Below are 22,645 nucleotides of genomic sequence, written 5' to 3'. Positions count from 1 at the left end.
CTCCCCCTCCCTTCCCCTTCCCTCCTCTCCCTCCCTTCCCCTTCCCTCCTCCCCCTCCCTTCCCCTTCCCCACCCTCCCCCTCCCCTCCTCCCCCTCCCCTCCCCTTTCCCTCCCCCTTCCCAGCCCTCCCCCTTTGCTCCTCCCCTCCCTTACTGCCCCCACAGTGGCTAGGTTAGGGTTAGGGATGAAGTTAATAGATGAAAGTTCTTGCTGCCTGCTCCCCACAACAAAAAGCCCAAACGGGTGGCCTCTGGCTGAAACTGAAGGAAACACCGGACAGCATTCCAGTCAGAAGGAACAGTGCCTGCAAAGCCCCTGGAGCAAAAGGAGGGGAGGGCAGAGCCTGAGGGTCTTGGCTGCACCCTCTTCACAAGCAGGGCTCCTGGGGAGCCTGATCCCCCGCCAGGCCGGAGGGCACAGTCCCTTGTCTGCTCTGTGCCCTGGATCAGGAAGCCCTGCTTGGCTGTGTACCAGACACTGGACACACTCAGGGACACACACACGGGACACACTCAGGGAGGCACACTCAGGGATGGCCCTCAGACAAGGAAGGGGCACTGCGGCACTCTGGCCTCCTCCCTCGAGCGGGGACAGAGAAAGCATAGCCCTGAACGAGGGCTGCTTGGGCAGCACGCTGTCCCCTGGGTCTGTGTGGCCTGGCTCCTGTGCTGGGCACCTGCAGAGTGACTGCACGCCCGTCCGCCCCTGAGGAGGCCTTGGCTGCCTGGGGGTGCGGTGAGGGGGTTGGAGCAGGCCGGTGAACCCTGGGGGAGGGCAGGTGGGCACAGCAGGGATGGCACTCAGGCTCGCATAGTGGCCATGTCACCCGCCTTCCAGGATGGCAAGCCTGGGGCGCGGACAGAGACACCCAGTGAGCAGCGAAGGCACCTGGGGGTGGGCTCTTTTCCAAGCCTCTTCCCTGCCAGGTGGTGGCTGCCCTCCCACTCTAGGAGGACAGATGATCCGGGCAAGAGGAGTTTGTCCCTGGCTGGTTGGACCTTCCGTTGCCAGGGTGAGGAGGGCGGGGAGAGGGGGCAGACTCAGCAACCTGGAGCCTATTTGCAGCTGGGGTTTCCGAGTGTGGAGGGAGGGGAGGTTCTGAAGAGAACCCCGCCTGAGTCACAGCCCCAGAGGGAAACAGTGTGGGGTGGGCAGGGGGCTGGTGGTCACGCTGCTCAGCTGCTCAGTCGTGTCCAACTCTCTGCGGCCCCATGGACTGTAGCCCGCCAGGCTCCGCTGCCCATGGCATTCTCCAGGCGCGAACACTGGAGTGGGTTGCCATTTTCTTCTCCACAGGGCGGTCATGACGGTGAATAAAACAGGGCGCTCATAAACTGTCATGTGTCTGCATGATCTGTGTGGACTGTGTCCCGCTGACCTCCTGAGAACACTGCCCGGGAGGCCGGGAGTCACCCTCGTCCTGGTGGCAATGGCACCCAGGGACTCTCACAAAGGGGTCACCCTGAGTCCCTGGGACTTCAGAGGGGGCACTGCCCTGGGAGGGGGTGCCCTGTTTGTGTCCAGCCCCAGTGACGGCCCCCAGGTCTGCAGAGGCCGCGGGCTCTGGGGCAGGCACAGCCGACGGGGTGGCTGGAGGGGGCGGGGGCGTGGACACTGGCTTCTCCTGCACCTCGGCGCGGGGCGGGCCCGGGAAGAGGCAGTAAGAAGCACTGAGGCGTCTTGCTCAGGCGGGCTCCCCAGGGGGCTGGTGGGTGGGTGGGAATGATGCCCTGGCAGCAGGCTCAAAGGGGACGCAGGGGGTGCAGGGCTCTGTCTACAAAGCTCCGCGTCCTCAGGGCGCCCACCCAGGGGTCTCCACCCTCCATCCTGCCCTCAGGGCTCCCTACAGGCCTGGCCTTCACAGAGGGGACCTCATTATCCCTGCCATCCAAGATGTTCCCTCCCAACGTCTTACACATGCCTACTCTTTCTTCTTAACAAAAAGGAAAAACAATGAAAGTAGTTCAAAAGTACTCCGTGCTTCTGCAAAATAATCAGAAATTGTGGAACTTTTAACAAGGAAAAAGAAATGAAAGTTCACCTGTAATCTGAGGTATGCACCCAGATTTTTAATGTGCATAATGCACTTTACAAAAATTGGATCAAGATACAGCAGCTGATTTTAACTACTTAAAAAATACAGCCACATAGCTGCATGTTGCTCCATGTCAAAAGGTAATATAAAATAATAATAATAAAAGCTGACACTTTGAGTTCCTGTTCTGCAGTGGGGGCTCTGCTTTTCCTCAGGTAGAAGTGAATAGACCTGATGAGTTTGCCTATTAGACACTGGAGCAAAGAAACATCTGTGTGATTTCAGGCAAGAATAAGCCCTGTGAAAGGCAGAGCAGCCAGAGGAGATGGACAGCAGGGTTTAAACTGGAGTGGATGTTCTCTCTGAGGACAGAGGATCAGAGTGCCAGCCCTCCCAGTATCTGCAGAAGAGATTTCCCGGAGCAGGAGCAAGTGCCAAGGTCCTGAGGCCTGTGGTCTGTGAGGTCAGGACGGGACTGGGGCTCAGGGTGGGGCTGGGATCAAGGCTGGCTGCTGGAGGGCATGAAGACAGTGCGAGGTTCCCTGGGGACCAGGGAGGGTCTGGATTGCCGCGGCAACACAAGGAGGCCCCTGGGCCGAGGTCTCTGGGGACCCTTCAGACTTTGTGGAGAGCCCAGGGTGTGAGGTGAGGTAATGGGTGTCTGGGAGGCTCTGGGCCAGATACACAGCTCCAACCCAGTGAGGGAAAGCGGGCCTTCCAAAGTCTGGACATGTCCACCAAGATGGAGGGAGGGTGGGCCGGTCCGGGTGGGAGAGAAGGAAGGAGCAGCCCGAGGATGGGGCGGGTCGGCTGGAGGCCTAGCTCCTGAGAACCAGAAACGTCCGGATCAAGACTTCCCCCTGGAAGATGCAAGGTTAAAAGTACTATATTAATATTTTAAACTGGAAGACTGGTTCTAGCAATAACCCCACAGAAGCAGGTAGAGCAGGACATGCTACGCTCACGTTACACATTCTGATCCGGATGCCGGGACCCAGCTGCTAGGGGAGTTCGGGCCCTGCACCTCCGCACCGCGGTTAGGTGCGCACCGGGCTCAGCTGGCCGGCGGAAGGGAGCCGCGACTGGAGGCGAGGAATAGAGTCCGGGGCTCCCGCGGGGAGCATGGGGGCTTCGAGGGGCACAGAGCGGCCTGTAGGCGACAGAGCGTTGAGGATTCCACGAGGACGCGAGAGGCGCAGAGCACGAGCCCGCCGTGGCGCACTCGGACCCGGGGACCACGGGGAGAGAGGGGCGCAGGGCAGGACCCTACCGGGGCGCACAGACTCGGAGGACCACGGGGAGAGAGGGGCGCAGGGCAGGACCCCACCGGGGCGCACTCGGACCCGGGGACCACGGGGAGAGAGGGGCGCAGGGCAGGACCCCACCGTGCGGGGATGCACGGGCCGACCGGACCGGGACCGCGCGGGGTGCACGCGCGCGCCCCCTGCCGCCGCCGGGGCTCGGTCGTCTCGGGGCGGGGCGGCTCGCGTGCCGGGGTGGAGCTGTCCTTTCGCGGCCGCCGCCGCCGCCTGGTCCCTGAGATGCGAGCGCCGGCAGCCGTGCCAACACAGCTCCCGGTCCCGGCGGACGCCTCCCGCGGGCGCGCCCGAGCCTCCGCGCCCCGCCGGCCGGGTAAGTGCCCCGGGCGCGCTCCGCGGGTCCGGCTCCGCGGTGGAGACCCGCGCGCAGAGCCATCTCCCCAAGGGTCCCCCTCCATTCACCCCATCCTCACGTCTCCAGGCCCGGGGGTCCAACCGGCAGCTCCTCACCTGAAAATAAAGCAAGAACTTTCGAGGGACGCCAGTGCACGTCGATGGCTGTGGTCACTCAGTTTCCCGCCCTGGGAGCCCGTCAGACACCCCCCTCCCCCGGCTGTGGGAGAGTTGGGCCAATTGCCCTTAGCTCTTGGCCCAGTTTCCCTCGGAAATATTTCTGGCAGATGCTAGGGGTTGGGGGAAGACTTTGAACGGAACCCCTGAGCCCTCCCCAGGGCAGCTGGTGAGCGTGGGGGGCCCCAGAGCTGGGGGTGTGCAGCTCAACCCCCTCCTTCCAGGTAGGGAGCGCCAGCCTTGGTTCTCACACTGGAGAAGGCTGAAGGCATGTGTTCCAGGAATTCGCTGGGCTTCAGTTAGTGGCACCAAGAAAATTTTTCTCCCTAAAGTCTTATTTTGAGTGGTGGAAAATCCCCAGCTTGTGGTCACTTTGTGAGAGGCACTGGGCTGCCCACAGGGCAGGTGACTAGTCAGAGGTCAGAGGCCGGAGGCCTTGGGAGGTTAGCCCTGGGGTTCCTCTGTCTGTCTCCCGGTTGGTCTGAGGGGCTGGGGCCGGAGGCTGCCCCCTTGGAAGCGTCCGGCGGGTCTCCAGCTGTGGCCGCCCCGTGACTCACATGGGGCCTGTGTGTGACCGGCCGCAGGCTCTGACCCTCGAGGGGCCGGGTGCACACAGGAGGCGTGAGAGCGCGCCCTGGGCACTTGCCCTCTCGCTCCGGGCGCTCGACAGTCGTGACTGGACCTCTCCCGGCCCGGTCAGTGGCCCGGCCCACCCGGGCCGTCTCCAGGGGCCTCTGGCGGAGGCGGGCTCCTGAGCCTGGCCGGTCTCCGCCCAGCGTCCGCCATCAGGGCCTCCAGCCCGACTTCTGCAGCCTCTTGGGCCCAAGCCCCGTCCCAGTGGTCTCGGGACCCACTCGTGGGCAGGTGAGCAGCCTTCTGCCCCTGGGGGGGTGCAGTCTGTGCCGGATCCAGCCGCCGGGGCCAGCAGACCACGCCTGTGGTCTGTGTGCTGGTGAGGACTTCGGGTGGTCCTGGGCAGAGCTTGGACTTGGACGTTGGGCATTGTCCCCCTCTTGATTTGGCCCCAGAGTGGGGCGGCCGCGTGGACAGGGGCACCCATGCCGGGCGGGAGCCATGGGCACCACTCTGTGGTGTGGGAGGCTCTTTTCTTTCTGGTTTTTGCTTATGTGTATTTTCTGAAGTGGACAACTATTATTTTTACCATGAAAGCGTCTTATGAAAGTCCAGATTTCTCCGAGCAGCACAGGCGGCTCAGAGCTCTGGGAGGCTGGGCCCGCACTGCCCGCTGGTGTGTTTCTGGGGAGGATGGTCCAGTCCCACCAGGGCTTCATCTTTTTGAGGAGAGTGCGCAAGTGGTTAGGAAAATGGAGCCCACACTGAGGATTCCTAGGGCACGACGAGGCTCTTCCAGGGAGCAGCGGCACCCCGGGACGCCCACCCCGGGATTCCTCTCCCACCCCTGACAGGGTGCCTGGCATGTGCTTGTTTGCTCTGGTGCTTTTTGCCGTAACTTGTGTTTTCAGGGCCTTACCATCCCAGGGCTTTGTGGGCTGGCTGTGTGCACGCTGGGGGAGGACTGCGCCAGGGAGCCCGGACCTGCTCAGGTCCTGCTGCTGGAGGGGGTTTGTACCGAGGGAAGTGAGGGGTCAGCACGACCCCCTCGATGAGTCCCCCCCGGCTCATCTTCCCTGTCACCCCCACCCCGCGCCACCCCTGGTCCGAGCCTTGGGCTCATTTAGGGAATAGTGGTGCTGGGGAGGGGTCTCCTGGGGCTGGTGCAGGTCAGCCCCCCGCCACTCTGGCTCTTGACAGGGCTCAGTGGGTCTCTGAGTGCCCGGCCCCTCTCGGCCCGGGGATCGTCCCTGCCCAGTGTGCCCTGAGGCTGGGCCTGGTCTGGGTGCGGCTCAGTCCTCTCCTGCTGGAGTTGAGAGGCCTTGCAATTCATATGGCACAATGTCGCCCTCTGGGTTCCAGCCCCCGAGGCTCTGACCTGGCTTCCCAGAGAACGGCAGGCCTGGTGGCCATGGCTCCGGGTGAGCTGAGAAGGCTGAACCCTTCCCAAGCATCTGCCCACCCGTCCCTGCTCCGGCCTGTGGCCACCAGGCCCCACTCACCAGCCCCAGCCCATCTCCAGAGCTCTCGTTTCCTTGGACTCGTCACCCCGCAGCTTCAAAGCCAGCTGTTGACCCCCAAGCCCTGCAGCTGCCCCCTGCCCAGAAACCACCCCAGCCCTGCCAGGAACACCCCGGCCCAGCCCAGCCCAGCCCGCTCCTGCCGGGAACACGCCACTGGCACTGCCACCGCTTGGTCCTCTTCTGCCACTCCCCGTTTTCCTGGCCACTCCAGACATCTTATTTCTATTTATATAGAAATTTGTGTTCTTTGTTTTTAGAATGGTAACATTCAATTACATAAAATTGACCATTAAAGAATTTACAGTACCGTGGTATTTATTGAGTATATTGCCAAAACTGTGCAACTTCCACCTCTAATTCCAAAACATTTTCTTCATCCCAAATGGAAATGCCATACCCTTCAAGCAGTCACTCCTCCTTCTTTTTTCCTCTGGCCCCTGGCATTCATCTACTTTCTGGACGTTTCCTCTACATGGAATCAACGTGAACCCTTCGGGGCCTGCCTCCCGTCCTGCAGCATCATGTTTCCAAGCTCCATCCGTGTTGTAGGAACATTAGGGCTTCACTCCTTCTTACACCTGAGTGGCAGTCCACAATATGGATGGAGCACGTTTGTTTATCTGTTCACCAGCCGATGGGCATTTGGGCTGTTTCTGCTTTTGGCTGCTGTGAATGGCGCTGCTCTGAGTATTTGTGGGCCGGACTCTGTTTGGACGCATGTTTTCAGTTCTCTTGGGCTAGCAGTGGGATGGCTGGTTCGTATGGTGCCTCTGTGTTTCACTTTTTGAGGAGATTCTCATACGCTCTCTACAGGAGCTGTGCCATTTTCCATCCCCACCAGCAAGGCACTCGGGGCCCATTTTCCCTACCTCCTCACCAACATTTGTCATTTTCCTTTTTAAAAAAATTTTAGCCGTCATTGTGGGTGTGGAGTGGTATCTCATTGTGGGTTTAATTTGCATTTCCTTAGTGACTCATGATGCTGAGCATCTTTTTATGTACCTGTTGACCATTTGTATGCTTTTTGAGGGAGAAATATCTATTCAGGTCCTTTGCTCATTTTTAATTCGGTTGTTTGTCTTTTTGTTGTCCCTCGGGGTGGCAGGTGTCACACGACGCTCACTGCCGAGGAGAGGTGCCGGGAGGGCCCGGCCTGGCGAGCAGGCGGGTGCCTGGCACACGGGGTCCCTGGGGACTGTCCCCTGCGTCCCGCCGCTGCCGAGGCGCCGCCACATCCCCCTCCTGGCCTCTGTGCTGTAGGTGCCGTGTTCATCTGCGTGGTCGTAAACCTCACAACACACTGTAGTCGTTGTTTCAGTTTAGTTCAGTTCAGTCGCTCAGTCGTGTCCTTTGCGAGTCGTTGTTTAAACAGTCAATTATCTTTTAAAGATATTGAAATGGTAAGAAGGAGTCCTGCATTTTTACCCTGCAGTTACCACTTCCTGTGCTTTCTGTTCGTTTGTGGATCCACGTTTCCATCTGGTATCATTTTCCTTTGGCCTGAAGACACTCTTTCACATTTCTTATAGTGTGGGTCAGCTGGCAATGAATGCTTTCAGCTTTTTCATGTCTGAAAAAGTCTTTATTTAGCCTTAATTTTTTGCAGTGATTTTCAGTGTCGGGAATTCTAGTTTCATGCCTTTTCTTTCGGTGCTTTAAGGATGCTGCTCACCATGTCCTTGCATCCGTGTCTCGCTGGAGGCGTCTGTGGTCACACGTACCTGTGTTTCTTTGTGCCCAAGACTGTGGTCTCTGGCAGCTTCTAAGATTATCCTCTTTATTGCTGGTTATGAGTGATTTGATTTTGATGTGCCTCGTATAGTTTTTTTCCTCTTTCTTATGCTTGGGATACATTGACTTCTTGAATCTGTAGGTTTGTAGTTTTCATTGTTTGGACAAATTTCTGCTATTATTACTTAAATTTGCTTCTGTCACCTCCTTTACCCTCCTATTCTTTGGGGCCCCAGTTACACATATTCAGTTCAGTCGCTCAGTCATGTCCGACTCTTTGCGACCCCATGAACCGCAGCACACCAGGCCTCCCTGTCCATCACCAACTCCCAGAGTTTACCCAAACTCATGTCCATTGAGTCGGTGATGCCATCCAGCCATCTCATCCTCTGTCGTCCCCTTCTCCTTCTGCCCTCAATCTTTCCCAGCATCAGGGTCATTTTCAAATGAGTCAACTCTTCGCATGAGGTGGCCAAAATATTGGAGTTTCAGCTTCAACGTCAGTCCTTCCAATGAACCCCCAGGACTGATCTCCTTTCGGATGGACTGGTTGGATCTCCTTGCAGTCCAAGGGACTCTCATGAGCCTTCTCCAACACCACAGTTCAGAAGCATCAATTCTTCGGCGCTCAGCTTTCTTCACAGTCCAACTCTTACACCCATATCTTGAAATATCTAAATATTTAATTTTTATTTTGATGCTGTTGTAAATGGTATGGTCTTTTTAAACATCTGTATTCAGTTGGTCATTGCTAGTGTATGGAAACGCAGCTGACTTTTCTATATTGTCCTTTTTCTCTGTGACCTCGCTGAACTCAGTTATTGTAAGAGATTTGTCTTAGCCAAATTTTGTTATTTTCCATGTGTACCATCATGTTGTCTGTGATCATTAAGGGGAATGATGACAGAGGACTCCTTTGTTTTATTCATGGTCTCCAGATGTATTCAGTCTTGCACTCTTAGGTGTGATGTCAGCTGTACATCTTTTTGTAGATGCCTTTTATCAGGTTGGGCTTCTCTGATGGCTCAGATGGTAGAGAATCTACCTACAATGCAAGAGACCTGAGTTCAGTTCCTGGGTTGGGAAGATCTCCTGGAGAAGGGAATGGCAACCCAGTCCAGTGTTCTTGCCTGGAGAATTCCATGGACAGAGGAGCTTGGTGGGTTACTGTTCATGGGTCACAGAGAGTTGGACACACATAAGTGACTAACACTTTATCAGGTTAATTAAGTTCCTTCTATTTCTAGTTTAATGAGAGTCTTAAAAATTATTCTGCATGGATTTAGATTTTGCCTAATGCATTGTATATATGTTGAAGTGACCATATATATTTTTTCTTTTGTTCATAAGGTGAATTATACTCAAATTCTTGAATTCCTTGAGCAAACCTCACTTGTGATATGTTGTGCTCTTTGTATATTTCTGGTTCCCATTTGCTAACATTTAATTGAAGATTTTTATGCCTGCGTTCATGAGGGATGCTTTTTGTCTATAGTTTCCTCAAAACATCTTTGGTTTTGGTATCAGGGAATGCTGAACTTAAATAAATTAGTTGTCAGTTTTAAATTTGATTTTTAGTTTTTTGCAGAGAATTGTATGGTTTCTTCCTTAAATTGGTAGAATTCACCAATGACTCCATCTGGGCATTTGCTTTTGTTTGTCGTAGGAATAGATACAGGGCTAAGCAGGTTATTTTTCTTCAGTAAGTTTGGTAGTTTATGTCGTTTAGGAAACTGGTCCATTTCATCTAAACTGTTGAATCTGTGGGGAGAGTGTTTGTCTTAGTCTCCTTAGTGAAAGTGTGAAAATGTTAGTTGCTCAGTCATGTCCAACTCTGTACAACCCCACGGACTGTAGCCCGCCAGGCTCCTCTGTCCATGGAATTCTCCAGGCAAGAGTGGGTTGCCATTCCCTTTTCCAGGGGATCTTCCCGACCCAGGGATTGAACCCAGGTCTCCTGCACTGCAGGCAGATTCTTTACTGTCTGAGCCACCAGGGAAGCCCCTTAGTCTCCTTGGACTGCCATAACAAAACACGAAGACTCTGTGGCTTAAATAACGCCTGTGAATAATGAAGATTTATTTCTCACAGTTCCAGTGGCTGTGAAGCCCAAGATCCAGGTGGCTGCTGACCTGACTTCTACTGAGAAGGGGCCTCTTAGCTCGCATGCAGTGAAGAGTGTTGTCCTCTCCCTCTTCTTGTGAGGCCAACGGTTTCAGCAGGGCAGGGCTCCACCTGGAAGACCGCATTTAACCCCGATCACCTCTTAAAGGCCCGTCTCCAGGACAGTCAGATGTGGGACCAGGGCTTTAACACGTGGACTTGCAGGGCACACAGCTAAGTTCAAGGCCGTGTTCTCTTGTTTTCCTTCTGATGGTTGTGGGGTCTGTAGTGATGTCCCTTTGTTACCAAAAGAGTGAGGTGGGGTCCAGCTGCTCGCTGCAAAATCTGTTACCAAAAGGTATGTGGGGTCTGGCTACTCACTGCCCAAAAGCCAGTAAACAGGCCAGGTTGGTGGAAAGTTTACTTTATTTCAGATGCCAGCAGCTGGGACGGAGGGAGGGTGGCGGACGTCTGTCCAAAGGCTGGCTCCCACCCCGTACTGGCAACCAGAGGGCAAGAGCTTTTATAGAGAGAAGTGCGGGGGCGGCGGTGGGGGGAGGTTCTCGCAGAAACAGCAGAAACAGCACACTCAGCTCTGACAGTCGTCCTCACGTTGGTCATCGGTGGTCTGATCAACATCATCTTGGTTGTTTTAGGTACAGTTAATTTTCAGCTCCAGGGTCAGTTTGTTACCATTTCTTTGAGGCCAATTCTTGGAACTGGATTAGCTCATGTCCTGGGTACAGTCTGGTCATCATGTAGTTTAAATTCTCCACCTGGTGTTTTAGTGTCTATAAGACAGCTCACAGGATATGGCTCAGAATATTATATATAGCCTTTGAGAAAGAGCTAAAGGTCCTTGACTATGCTTAATGACTGCATTACTGTTTAGTCTCTGACGGTTTTCCTTTGTTTCTGCATTTCTCACTTCTCTGATTAAACTTATTCTTTGACCAAAGTTTTCTGCAGACAAAAGATAGGCAGAGGACATGGTAGGGGGCAAGGACCATAGGGTCCTCCTCTGTTTCACCTTTCATTCATGATATTGGTAATTTGTCTCTTCTCTATTTTTTGATCAGCCTGGCAAGAGGTTTATCAATTTTGTTGGTCTTTTCAAAGAACCGGCTCTTGGCTTCGTTTATTTTTCTCTTGTTTTTCTGTTTTAAGTTGCACTGAGGGACTTCTCTGGCGATCCAGTGGGTAGGACTTTGCCTTCCGATGCAGGGAGTGCAGGTTTGATCTGTGGTTGGGAAGCTAAGATCCCACATGCCTCCAGGTCAAAAAAACCCCAAAACAAACAGAAGAAACATAAGTTTTATTGATATTTCCATTATTATTTCCACATTTCTGCTTGATTTGGATTTGTTTTCTTGTAGTTACTTAAAGTGGAAGCTTAGGTTACTTACCTGGAACCTTTAATTTTTTCCTACTATAAACATTTAATGTTACCAGTGTCCATCAAAGTACTGCTCAGCTGTACCCCATAAAGTCTGATGTGTTGTATTTTCATTTTCATTCAATTCAAAATACTTCTAAATTTCTTTGAAACTTTCTCTTTGACCTCTTTCTCTTTCTCTTTGCTTACCAGATAGTTGGGAATTTTCCATATATGTTTCTAGTTTAATTTCATTATTGTTAGAGAACACACTTTGTATGATTTTTATTCTTTTAAGTCTGTTAAGGATTGCTTTACGTTTCAGATATGGTCTGTCTTGAATGTTCCAACTACAAAGAGTGTGGACTCTGCTGTTGTTGGGTGAAGTGGTCTATATATACTTCAATTAGTCTCTGTCTGTTGTTTGGATATTCCACAATTTTTGTGATTTTCTGTTTATTTGCTATATTGATTACTGAAAAGATTGAAGGCAGGAGGAGAGGGGGATGACAGAGGATGAGATGGTTGGATGGCATCACCGACTCAATGGACAGGACTTTGAGTAAACTCCAGGAGTTGGTGATGGGCAGGGAGGCCTGGCCTGCTGCAGTCCATGGGGTCCCAGAGAGTCGGGCATGACTTAGTGACTGAACAACAACGATCGATTAGTGAGAGAGGAATGTTGAAGTCACTGATGAAGTATCTTCTCAGTTTGTTTTAGTTTTTGCTTCACGTGTTTTGAAACTCTGGGTGGTGCATTGTCGTTGAGAAAGACAGGCCTGTTCATCCTCGCATGGCGTCCCTCTCTGTGCTGGTGACTCTCCTTTGTCTGAAGTCAGCTTTGTCTGACGCTCACTCAGCTACTCACACAGCTACTCCAGCTGGACTTGGGATCGGTGTATCTTATTTGATCCATTTATTTTACCTACTTCTGCCAGTAGTCAAAGTGTGTTTCTTTTGCTTAGAGTGGATTCATGACATGTTTCCGGCATTTTCACATCACTTGCTGAACGTGGAGGAAAGGGTGGAAATCGTGAGTTTGAATCTGCTTCCTCTTCCAGGTTGGACGCTTGAGGCTGGGCAGGGCTGCTGGCCTCCTCTCCGCGTCTGCTGGCCCAGAGCCTGACGCCGAGGGGTTGCTGGTCCGCAGGGCGTCCGTGAGGCTCAGCCGCACTGCACCGGAAGCTGAGGTTCTGACGTGTGCCCTGAGGTGATGGGCAGGCGGCCCAGCCTTGGGCCACGGTCACGGGGCTGCTCCCTCAGCCGGTGTTCGCGTCCACACTGCAGGCGGTGGCCACCAGGCGTGGTCAGCTGGGCTCAGTGCAGCTCTGAGTTAGTGGCCAAAGCAGATGCCTTGTGTGGTGGCGTTGAGAGAGATTTTATGTAGAAAAGAGGAAGCCCGTGTGCCCAGAAGTACAGGCCAGTGGGCTGGTGGGAGGGACAGACGGGCCACAGGCAGCGTGACGGGGGCCACCTGCCCGGAGCCCTGACCCAGCGCTTGGCCCTCTGTGCCCGTGGCCGGGTGTCCTGCTGGAGCAGCAACTCCAGTTTCCAGTCGCTTCGGGTGGTTTACCTGCCGGGAGCTTTCCCAGCACAGGGCTCTCCTCTCAGAAGTCCGGTGACAGGACCAGGTCCTTGGGCCACCCTGGGGGCCCAGGGGCCGCCCGTGGAGAAGGGGCACGGCCAGGAGCCGGCTCCCACCTCTCCGGGCCTGGGCCTGGGGGCCGTGGTTCACACCCAGGGCGTTGTGCCCTTGTGCGCCATGCTGGGGGGGCACGCCCGGCCGCCGCCTCGGGGTTTGGCGCATTGTGTGGACACTGGCTCCGTTCAGCATGACCAACGTGACGCTCCTTCTCTTTTAGGGCCCGAGACGATGATCCCGCCGGGGGAGTGCCTGTACGCCGGGAGGAAACGCAGGAAGCCTGTTCAGAAACAGTAAAGTATCATGTCTTTGCTGACGGCTGCTGACGGGGGGAGGCCTTGTGTTTTCATTGGAAAAAGTGAATTTTAGGAAGAAAGCGAGTGAGGCAAGGTTTCGGTCAGGCCTTCCTGAGGGCCAGGCACCCTCAGGATCTTGGGGTCTTGGCTGCGGGGCGCGGGGGCGGGACCCTGGGCCGCCTTCCCGGCCTTGATTGCAGCTGAGGTCTGGCTGAGTCTCACCTCCACTGCCCGGGTGAGACTCTGTTTCCGGCTGGACACACCCCAGTGCCCCTGGGCTTCACCCCAAGTGAAAGGAGACCGGGGCTCATCTTCCCAGCCTCCAGGAGGCTGAGTTGGGGGGTACCCCAGGCTCAGCCCCACCAGCCCTGTCTGTGGCTGCCCAGTGGGGCTCGGGGCCACCGTGCGGGCACCTTGCAGTCGTGCAAGTGGCTGGTCGGTCGCAGAGAGTGGCCCTCAGAGTCTGGGGCCAGGTTCTACATGCGTCTACCGTGTGGGGCCGTGTGTGTGATCATGTGTGTGTGTGTGCGGTGTCGCTTCTTGTGTGTAACACAGCTCTGTGTGTGTGTGTGTGTGCGCGCGCACACCTGTAGTTATGTCTGTGTGCGCGTCCAGGTTTCCGTGACCCAGGCCACCCTCTGGCCCCTGAGGGCTGCAGGACCTGTGAGAGGTTGACAGGGGTGGGGGCCCCTCCAGCCCCAAGGACGGGCTGCAAGACTGGTGAGGCTGGACTTTGGAAAGTGGCTGTCACCTGAGTCAGCTGTGTGGCTTCTGTGACCTTGGGATGGGGCTGGGGGCAAGTGTGCAGCCTAGTCGGCGGGGGGCAGGGGAAGGGCAGAGTTGTATACCCAGGGAGAGGCGGGGCAACGTCCTGAGCTCCTCTGCTCTGGTGAGAACACTTGTCTCCTTAGATAGGGAAAGAAAGGACCTGGAGACAGCTGTGTGCCCTGGGATCTGGGGGTGAGGGTGTGTCCACTAGGATCCAGGGGGCCGTGTCCACCAGGATCCAGGAGGCCGTGTCCACCAGGATCCAGGGGGCCGTGTCCACCAGGATCCAGGGCGCTGTGTCCACCAGGATCCAGGGGGCTGTGTCCACCAGGATCCAGGGCGCTGTGTCCACCAGGATCCAGGGGGGATGTGTCCACCAGGATCCAGGGGGCTGTGTCCACACCTGCGGGGCTGAGAGCATTAATGCACAAACCAGCCAAAACAGTGTTTATCGGGGCAGCTCCCCACCTCTGTGCATGAGGGGCCGGCCGTGTTTGTACACCTGGCAGTGCACCTAGTTCCATTGTTCCTCGAGGGTTCCTTGTCCAGCAGTTCAGGACACACATGGTGTGTTGACTCCAGCCCTCCACCAGCGCCTGCTCAGACCGTCTCATGGGTATCTGTGCTGTGACTTCGGGCCTCGTGTTGAGCTCCTGCCCGTCTTTGAACAGGCGGCTGCCCTGGCTGCGTGCTGGCCTTTCCTCGTGGGCCGCGCAGGCTTGTTGAGTGTTCATGGTGGGAGTGGTGGACTCCTCAGCTTTGGAACAGAGCCCGCACCGTAGCCCCTGCCTGGCCCCAACTGTGTCACCCTCATGGACTTGGGGGCGTGGGTCAGTGATGCAGACAGAGGGGCACTGCCTGCTGTGTTGTGAGCAGTGACTTTCCTGCTGAGCTGGGGAGCTGGCGCCTCGGCCAGGATCGGTGGCCAGCAGCAGCTCATCAGCTTGCAAGCAGGTGAATCAAGGCCAGACCCAACAGGCACGTGTGTTCCTACAAGTGGCGTTGCTCAGGCCAGGAGTGTGGCGTTTGTGATTCCACAGGTATCACCACACTGGCCGGTGCTGGAGCTGAGCCCCGCTGGGCACTCGGTGCTCCTCGGGCTTTGGGGAATGTGGGTGCTTTTCTCAGACTCGAGCCTGGCAGACACGGTGTCTCCTTTTCTGTGACTGTCTGTGTCGATAGCTTTCGCTCATTTTTCTATCGGATTGTTCATGTTTTTGTGCTTTGTGATTTGTGAGAGCTTTTTGTACACTGGGGATACAGATTCTTGAACGTGTTTCACATACTTTCTGCCAGATTTTATTTTACTTGTGGTATTATTCTTTGCCATGCAGAAAGCACTTAATTTTCATGTAGTTGAGTTTATTAATCTTTTCCTTTGTGGCTAATTTTATGTCACATTTAGAAAGGTCTTCCCTGCATCAAGTTTATGAGAATTTTCCTAGAATTTTTAACAATTTTTTATAGAGGCCTGGCGTGCTGCAATTCATGGGGTCGCAAAGAGTCGGACACGACTGAGCAACTGAACTGAACTGAATATACATTTAGAAGTTTTGAGCACTTGAAGTCCTTCCTGGTGAAAGGTGTGTGCTCTCAGCCTGTCTTCTTCCCTGTGGCTGCTGGTTGTCCTAGTGTTTCTGCTGGATGAGCAGTGTTCTCCTCACCGATTTGTCTTGGTGTTGGGTGTTCAGATCTGTGGTTTAAGGGACAGCAAGGACACCTGAACACACTCACCCAGCGGTGCCTGTGGACATGGCCCTGCCAGCCTGTCTGAGCACCAGTGTCTGTGGGTTGCAAAGGCTGGGGAGGCTGCTGGGAAGGTGTCTGGGCCCAAAGTGCTTGGGCCCTCCTGGGGGTGTGAGCCCCACGTGCCAGCTGCAGTCCTGCCCGCTCACCAAGCCTGTGGGCTGTGGGTGGGCAAAGAAAGTCTGGAGCCTGCCATCGATGGACTGCAAGGTGGAACCTGCTAGAAGCCCGGGAGAGAACATGCTCCCCCGAGGCCCAGCGCTGGGCCCACACCGGAGCAAGCAGGGCAGAATGCAAGGTCCACACTCCACCCCACCATGAGGGGTGACCGTGTCCTCACCCCCCTCCACAAAGGGTGACTGGCCTCTGCTCCCCGCCCCTGGGGGGTGACCGTGTTCTCGCCCCCCACCATGAGAGGTGACCGGCTCCCGCCCCCCACCGTGAGGGGTGACCGGCCCCTGCTCCCCACTGTGGGGGGGGTGACTGTGTCCCCGCTCCCTGCCGCAGGGGGGTGACTGTGGCCTGTGCTCTGGGGGCGGCCCCTTGCGCTCCGAGCTCAGAGCTGTGTGAGTGACGGGGCTCCCCCTCGTCTCCGCTTCTGTCTTCGTGTGACTGGCAGTGGCCAGAGCGCCTTGGGCGCTCGCTGCACACGGTCTGATCCGTGTGGGGACACAGGGCGGCTCAAGAAGGCCCTCCTGAAACTGCGGTTAGCGAGGCTCTGTCGCGTCTGAGGCTCCTTGTGCCTGCCATTCCTCCCGCGGCCTCGTCCCAGGTGACCTTGCCTGCGCCACCGTCCTGCAGGCTGGTCTCCAATTCCTGGGACTTTCCACGAAGGGGACCTTCTCCATGTGGGGGCTTCAATCCCCTGTAGCTTCCTCTGCAACTGTGTGCCCGTGGTGTGGGTGAACCACGTGTGTTTACTCATCTCAGGTGACAGCTGGGTGGGTCCCAAGTTGGGGTGTCACCAGCAAAGCTGCTGTGAAGGTTTATGTTTGAGTCTTCGGGTGTGCGCCTTCATTCCTCTTGGGTGGGATTGTGGGTCTGTGTGCAGTTGAGGAAGGCTTGACTTTCTGAGAATCCACCAGACAGACGGTCTTCTGAGCAGCTTCTCTGTTCACACTGCTGGCAGCGGGGTGCGGGGCTCGTCCGCCTCCTCACGGTGCCTGGGTGTCCGTCCTGGCCTCACTCCCCGACGGGCTGTGGTGGAGGCTCACCGTGGTTTTATGTTGCATTTCTCCAGTGAGTAACAGTGCTCAGGGCCTTTCCTGTGCTTATTTTTTGTCCACAGAGCTTCTCTGGTAAAGGGGAAAGGGGAAGTCTCTCAGTCGTGTCCGACTCTTTGCGACCCCGTGGACTGTAGCTACCAGGCTCCTCCGTCCATGGGATTCTCTGGTAAAGAGTTTGTCTAAAAAACTCATCTGTCTTCTTATTGGGCTGTTTGTCCTCTTGTTGAATTGTGAAACTTCTTTACATATTCTGGATGTAGGCTCTTGTGAATATTTTTAGCCAATCAATCTATGGCTCCCTTTTTAATTTTCTTAATGGTGACTTTGAAAAGTCATTTTAAATTCTTTGAGAAAGATCAATTTATCATTATTTTTCTTTCACAGTATTTTTAGTGTGTGCCCTCAGAGTCCCAGGACTACTTCCAGGGTCTCCAAGATTTTCTAATGTATTTTCTTGTAAAGTTTTATGGTACATTTTAGACTTAGGCCTGCAGTCTGTTTTGATCTAATTTCTGGTATTGTGTGAGGTAAGGGTTGATGTTTACTTGTTTTCTTGGCTGTCCAGTTGATTAGCCCCATTTATTGAAAAGACTGTCTTTTCCTATTGAATTTCGTTAGTGTCTTTGTCAGATAAATTGACCAAAAGTATGTGGGTCTGTTTCTGGACCCTCTGTTCTTCTCCATTGATCTTTTTCCATCTTTCTGTGAAATGAAACCAAAAGGGAACACTTAACTCAGAGAGGCTTACGGTCAGTCAGTCTGCCCTCTGACTGACGATGCCCTGCACGTCCATGTAAAGTCTAGACTGCTTGTCGTTTCTGCAGAAAGTCCTGTTGAGATTTCCGTCGAGGCTCCATCAAGTCTGCAGGTCAGTTTGGGGGTAACACCGTCTTAACCGTACCCAGCCTTCCTGGCTGTGGGTTCGGTGTGTCTTTGCATTGTTTGTGTCTCCTTCCTCAGCGCTGTTTAGGTGTCGGGGTGTCTCCTGTTGGACTTGTCCCAGGTGTTTTGGTTTCTGGCTTCTGTGTCCCTCACCTCCTGCCGAGTCTCCGCCCTGTGGAGTCGGGGCTTCCCCCCGTGGCCCTGGGCCCGAGCCCGAGGTCAGCTTGTCCCCTGGTGGGGACGAGGGTCACTGCCCTGGCCCCTGGAACCGAGGCCTGAGGAGACCCGTTGGGCTGCGTTCAGAGGGGCAGCCGGGTGCTCAGTTTGAGAAAGCTGGAAGGAACAGAGCCTTCCCAACACCCGTGTCTTCAGTCAGGAGTGTCCTCCGGCGCCCCACGGGGCGGAGGTGGGGACAGTCACTGCTCAGTCCATCCCAGGTGTGGGTGGGGCCTGCTCCCCACAGGCCTGCCCGCAGCGAGGTCTCTGCCTTCCTCTGGCCCCTGCACCTGGGGAGGCCTTGAGTTCTCTCACTTCTGGGCGGGGCTCCCCTCTGGGTGGCAAGTCCAGTCCACACGAGGCTGCTCCGTCTTCCCACGCCTCCAGGCTCTGCATTTTGTTAGCAGATGACTGATGTTGGTGTAGGCACCTCATTAAGGAAGAAAAAAGAAAAGAAACAGAAGAAAGTGACAAGATAACCAGAGAATGGGAGAAAATTTGTTTATCTGTTAAGGATCTAGTATCCCGAATATATAAAGATTTCCTACAACTCAAGAGCAAACAACCCAATTTAAAAATGGGCAAAAGGCTCGAGTAGACACTTCTCCAAAGAAGATACAGAGATGGCCAACAAGCACGTGAGAAGATGCCCAACATTATTGGCCATTCATTCATTCAGTCAGTTCAGTCACTCAGTCGTGTCCAACTCTTTGTGACCCCATGGACTGCTGCACACCAGGCCTCCCTGTCCATCACCAACTCCCAAAGCTTGTTCACATTCATGTCCATTGAGTCAATGATGCCATCCAACCATCTCATCCTCTGTCATCCCCTTCTCCTCCTGCCTTCAATCTTTCCCAGCATCAGGGTCTTTTCAAATGAGTCAGTTCTTCCCATCAGGTGGCTAAAGTATTGGAGTTTCAGCTTCAGCATCAGTCCTTCCAATGAATATTCAGGACTGATTTCCTTTAGGATGGACTGGTTGGATCTCCTTGCAGTCCGAGGGACTCTCAAGTCCTCTCCGACACCACAGTTCAAGTGCATTAGTTCTTTGGTGCTCAGTTTTCTTTATGGTCTGACTCTCACATCCATACATGACTACTGGAAAAACCATAGCCTTGACTAGATGGACGTTTGTCAGCAAAGTAATGTCTCTGCTTTTTAATATATAGTGATTTTGGAGCCCCCCCAAATAAAGTCTGTCACTGTTTCCATTGATGGGACCAGATGCCATGATCTTAGTTTTTTGAATGTTGAGCTTTAAGCCAGCTTTTTCACTCTCCTCTTTCACTTTCATCAAGCGGCTCTTCAGTTCCTCTTCACTTTCTGCCATAAGGGTGGTGTCATCTGTGTATCTGAGGTTATTGATATTTCTCCTGGCAACCTTGGTTCCAGCTTGTGCTTCATCCAGCCCAGCGTTTCTCATGATGTACTCTGCATGTAAGTTAAATGTGCAGGGTGACAATATACAGCCGTGACGTACTCCTTTCCCAATTTGGAACCAGTCTGTTGTTCCATGTCCGGTTCTAACTGTTGCTTCCTGACCTGCATACAGGTTTCTTAGGAGGCAGGTAAGGCGGTCTGGTATTTCCATCTCTTTAAGAATTTTCCACAGTTCGTTGTGATCCACACAATCAAAGGCTTTAGTGTAGTCCATGAAGCAGAAGTAGATGTTTTTCTGGAACTCTCTTGCCTTTTCTATGATCCAGCAGATGTTGGCAATTTGATCTCTGGTTCCTCTGCTTTTCTTTTTTCTTTTTTTTTTTGGTAGATGGCAGATTTAATAAGCAAGGAAACTTATGCAGAGGTCTGTTTTGGGCATCCACAAGATGAGTAGATCTCCAGGCCTGCCCACCAGAATGTTGAAAATTTCTATAGATTTCTTTTTTTTTTTGAATGTTTTTTTAAAATTAGTTTATCTATTTTTTAACTTTACAGTATTATATTTGTTTTGCCATACATTGACATGAATCCACCATGGGTGTACATGTTATCCCCTTCCAGAACCCCCCTCCCACCTCCCTCCCCATCCCATCCCTCCGGGTCATCCTGGTGCACCAGCCCCGAGTACCCTGTATCATACATTGAACCCTCTGCCTTTTCTAAATCCAGCTTGCACATCTGGAAGTTCTTGGTTCACGTACTGTTGAAGTCGTGCTTGGAGAATTTTGAGCATTACTTTGCTAGCATACGAAATCAGTGCAATTGTGCAGATAGTGTGAACATTCTTTGGCTTTGCCCTTCTTTGGGACTGGAATGAAACTGACCTTTTCCAGTGCTGTGATCACTGCTGAGTTTTCCAAATTTGCTGGCATTTTGAGTGCAGCACTTTAACAGCATCATCTTTTAGGATTTGAAATAGCTCATCTGGAATTCCATCACCTCCATTAATTTCGCTCATGGTGGTGCTTCGTAAGGCCCACTTGACTTCGCACTCCAGGATGCCTGGCTCTAGGTGAGTGATCACACTGTTACACCATCACACCTATGAGAATGTTACTTAAAAAAAGGACAATAGCAAGTGTTGGTGAGGCTGTGAAATATGGCTGGTGTGGAAGATCGTCTGGCAACTCCTCAAAAAGTTAAACATAAAATCACAAGGCCATGGAATATGACTGAGCCCTGAGAAGTGGTGAGGCTCCACACAGGCTTCCTGGTGGACAAAGCTTGACTGTGTGATGGTCAGCGAAGTGTGCCAGGCGTGAGAAGTCTGACTCCATCTACAGAGGTGACTGAATGAGCAAATCCGGAGAGACAGACACCCGTTGTAGCTGCTGGGGGCTGAGAGGAGAAGATGAGAGAAGCCGCTTGGTAGGAGTGTGACTTGGGGGTGAAGAAGTGTTTTGGAGCTTGATGGAGGTTTGATTGTTGGAGCTTGACTCACAGCTCTGTGAACGTCCTAAGTTTCACTTTAAAGCAGCTTTATGTTACGTGAATTACAGCCCAGTCAAGAGAAAGATGGAGCCATGCTGGAGCGTCTGCTCTTGTGCGGTTCTGTGTGGCCTCGGCCCCCACAGCACGTGGGGTGGGGGAGCCCGGGGGTTTCTGACCGAAAGGACTGTGTGGGGCAGGTTTCCAGGTACTTACAGATGAGCGCACGGTAGCGAAACAGGCCCTTACGGACCCAGGAGCCTGGAGCCCCTGAAGGCAGCCCCTGACCAGGGGAATGCAGGTCCTGAGGAGATGGCCCCTCCAGGACTGCCCTGGCCTCGCTTTCTAGGAAGGAGGGTGAGGAGACATTTCTGCGCGGAGGGGGCAGGTCCAGGGGCGGGTGGGAGGGCCCGTGAGGGGGGCTGCGGCGGGCAGGACGTTCCTACTCGGAGGGGAGCAGGCCTGTGGCGGGACCCTGGCCTCCTGCTCCTGTGTGGAGGGGCCGGTGGGGGGCACCATGGTGCCCAGGCCGCCTTGCTCACCTTGGCCTTATTAGCTTCTTCCAGCCCTGCTGAACAGGGGGACACGGGCCCAGAGGGGCTGCGCAGCCCTCGAGGGCAGGGCCCAGAGGAGCTCCCGAGAGAGCTGAGCAGTGTGCCCAGGGGTGGTGCCCATTGCTACCTTGGTGGGTGTTAGCACAGAGAAGCCACATGGCCCTCCTGCTGGCTCTTCCCCATCTCTGGGCCTCCCTCCAGAGCTGCGACCAGTGGCCGGCACGGTTGGTGTGGCCGGCATGGCCGATATGGCTGGTGTAGCTGATGTAGCTGGCGTGGCCACTGTGCCTGGTGTGGCTGATGTGGCTGGCGTGGCCAATGTGGCCGGTGTGGCTGATGTAGCTGGCGTGGCTCTCTGTGTCCAGTGTAGCCGCTGTGCCTGGCGTGGCCTCTGTGCCTGGTGTAGCTGATATGGCTGGTGTAGCTGGCGTGGCTGGTGTAGCTGATGTGGCTGGTGTAGCTGGTGTGGCTGGTGTAGCTGATGTGGCCGGCATGGCCTCTCTGCCCGGCGTGGCCTCTGTGCCTGGTGTGGCTGGTGTAGCTGATGTGGCTGGTGTAGCTGGTGTGGCTGGTGTAGCTGGCGTGGCTGGGGTAGCTGATGTGGCTGGTGTAGCTGGTGTGGCTGGTGTAGCTGATGTGGCCAGCTTGGCCTCTGTGCCCAGCGTGGCCTCTGTGCCTGGTGTAGCTGATGTAGCTGGTGTGGCTGGTGTAGCTGATGTGGCCGGTGTGGCTGATGTAGCTGGCATGGCTCTCTGTGCCCGGCGTGGCTCTCTGTGGCCGGCGTGGCCTCTATGCCCAGCGTGGCTGCAGTCTAGCTTGTGTGTCTCCGGGAACTGGTGCCTTTTCATCCCGTGAGGCACGTGTTTGCCGGCGGCCGCCTTTTGAAGCCGAGTGCTCCTCCTGAGGTCACTGCCTGGGACGCTTTCTGCCTGGGAGTCCCAGCCTGACTGTGGTCTTCCCCTCACAGGAGGCCTGCTGTGGGTGCCGAGAAGTCGAACCCTTCCAAGCGGCACCGGGACCGCCTCAACGCCGAGCTGGACCACCTGGCCAGCCTGCTGCCGCTGCCGCCTGACATCATCTCTAAGCTCGACAAGCTTTCCGTCCTGCGTCTCAGCGTCAGCTACCTCAGGGTGAAGAGCTTCTTCCAAGGTAGGACCCTCACCTCTGTCCGCCCGGGCCTTACCTGGTCCCACTCAGCTTTATCACCTCTGCCCACTTGGGTCTCACCTGGTCCCACTCAGCTTTATCACCTCTGTCCCCCCACACCCCTGGGC

The 22,645-nt window shown here is 54.7% G+C and overlaps 1 protein-coding gene across 4 annotated transcripts in view; it reads left to right on the top strand.

Moving 5' to 3' along the window:
• Nucleotides 1-3,491: 3,491 nt before the first annotated feature.
• AHRR (aryl hydrocarbon receptor repressor) overlaps nucleotides 3,492-22,645 on the top strand; it is an 82,811-nt gene continuing 63,657 nt past the window's right edge. For 2 of the 4 annotated variants that reach the window (XM_081522308.1, XM_081522307.1), the window contains exons 1-3: nucleotides 3,492-3,668; nucleotides 13,033-13,105; nucleotides 22,339-22,520. In XM_081522308.1, the coding sequence (XP_081378434.1) occupies nucleotides 3,578-3,668; nucleotides 13,033-13,105; nucleotides 22,339-22,520 (346 nt within the window). In that variant the 5' untranslated portion in view covers nucleotides 3,492-3,577. Of the gene's footprint in view, nucleotides 3,669-12,135; nucleotides 12,204-13,032; nucleotides 13,106-22,338; nucleotides 22,521-22,645 lie in introns of all 4 variants that reach the window. The other 2 variants (XM_081522309.1, XM_081522310.1) reach the window with 2 other exon arrangements.

The sequence above is a fragment of the Giraffa tippelskirchi genome, chromosome 8 (genome assembly GCF_054371585.1).
Source record: "Giraffa tippelskirchi isolate mGirTip1 chromosome 8, T2T-mGirTip1v1.2.pri, whole genome shotgun sequence".
In the NCBI taxonomy this organism is placed as follows: Eukaryota; Metazoa; Chordata; class Mammalia; order Artiodactyla; family Giraffidae; genus Giraffa; species Giraffa tippelskirchi.
The sequence above is the reverse complement of the archived record's forward strand: the minus strand, read 5'-3'. Positions and strand labels throughout refer to the sequence as shown.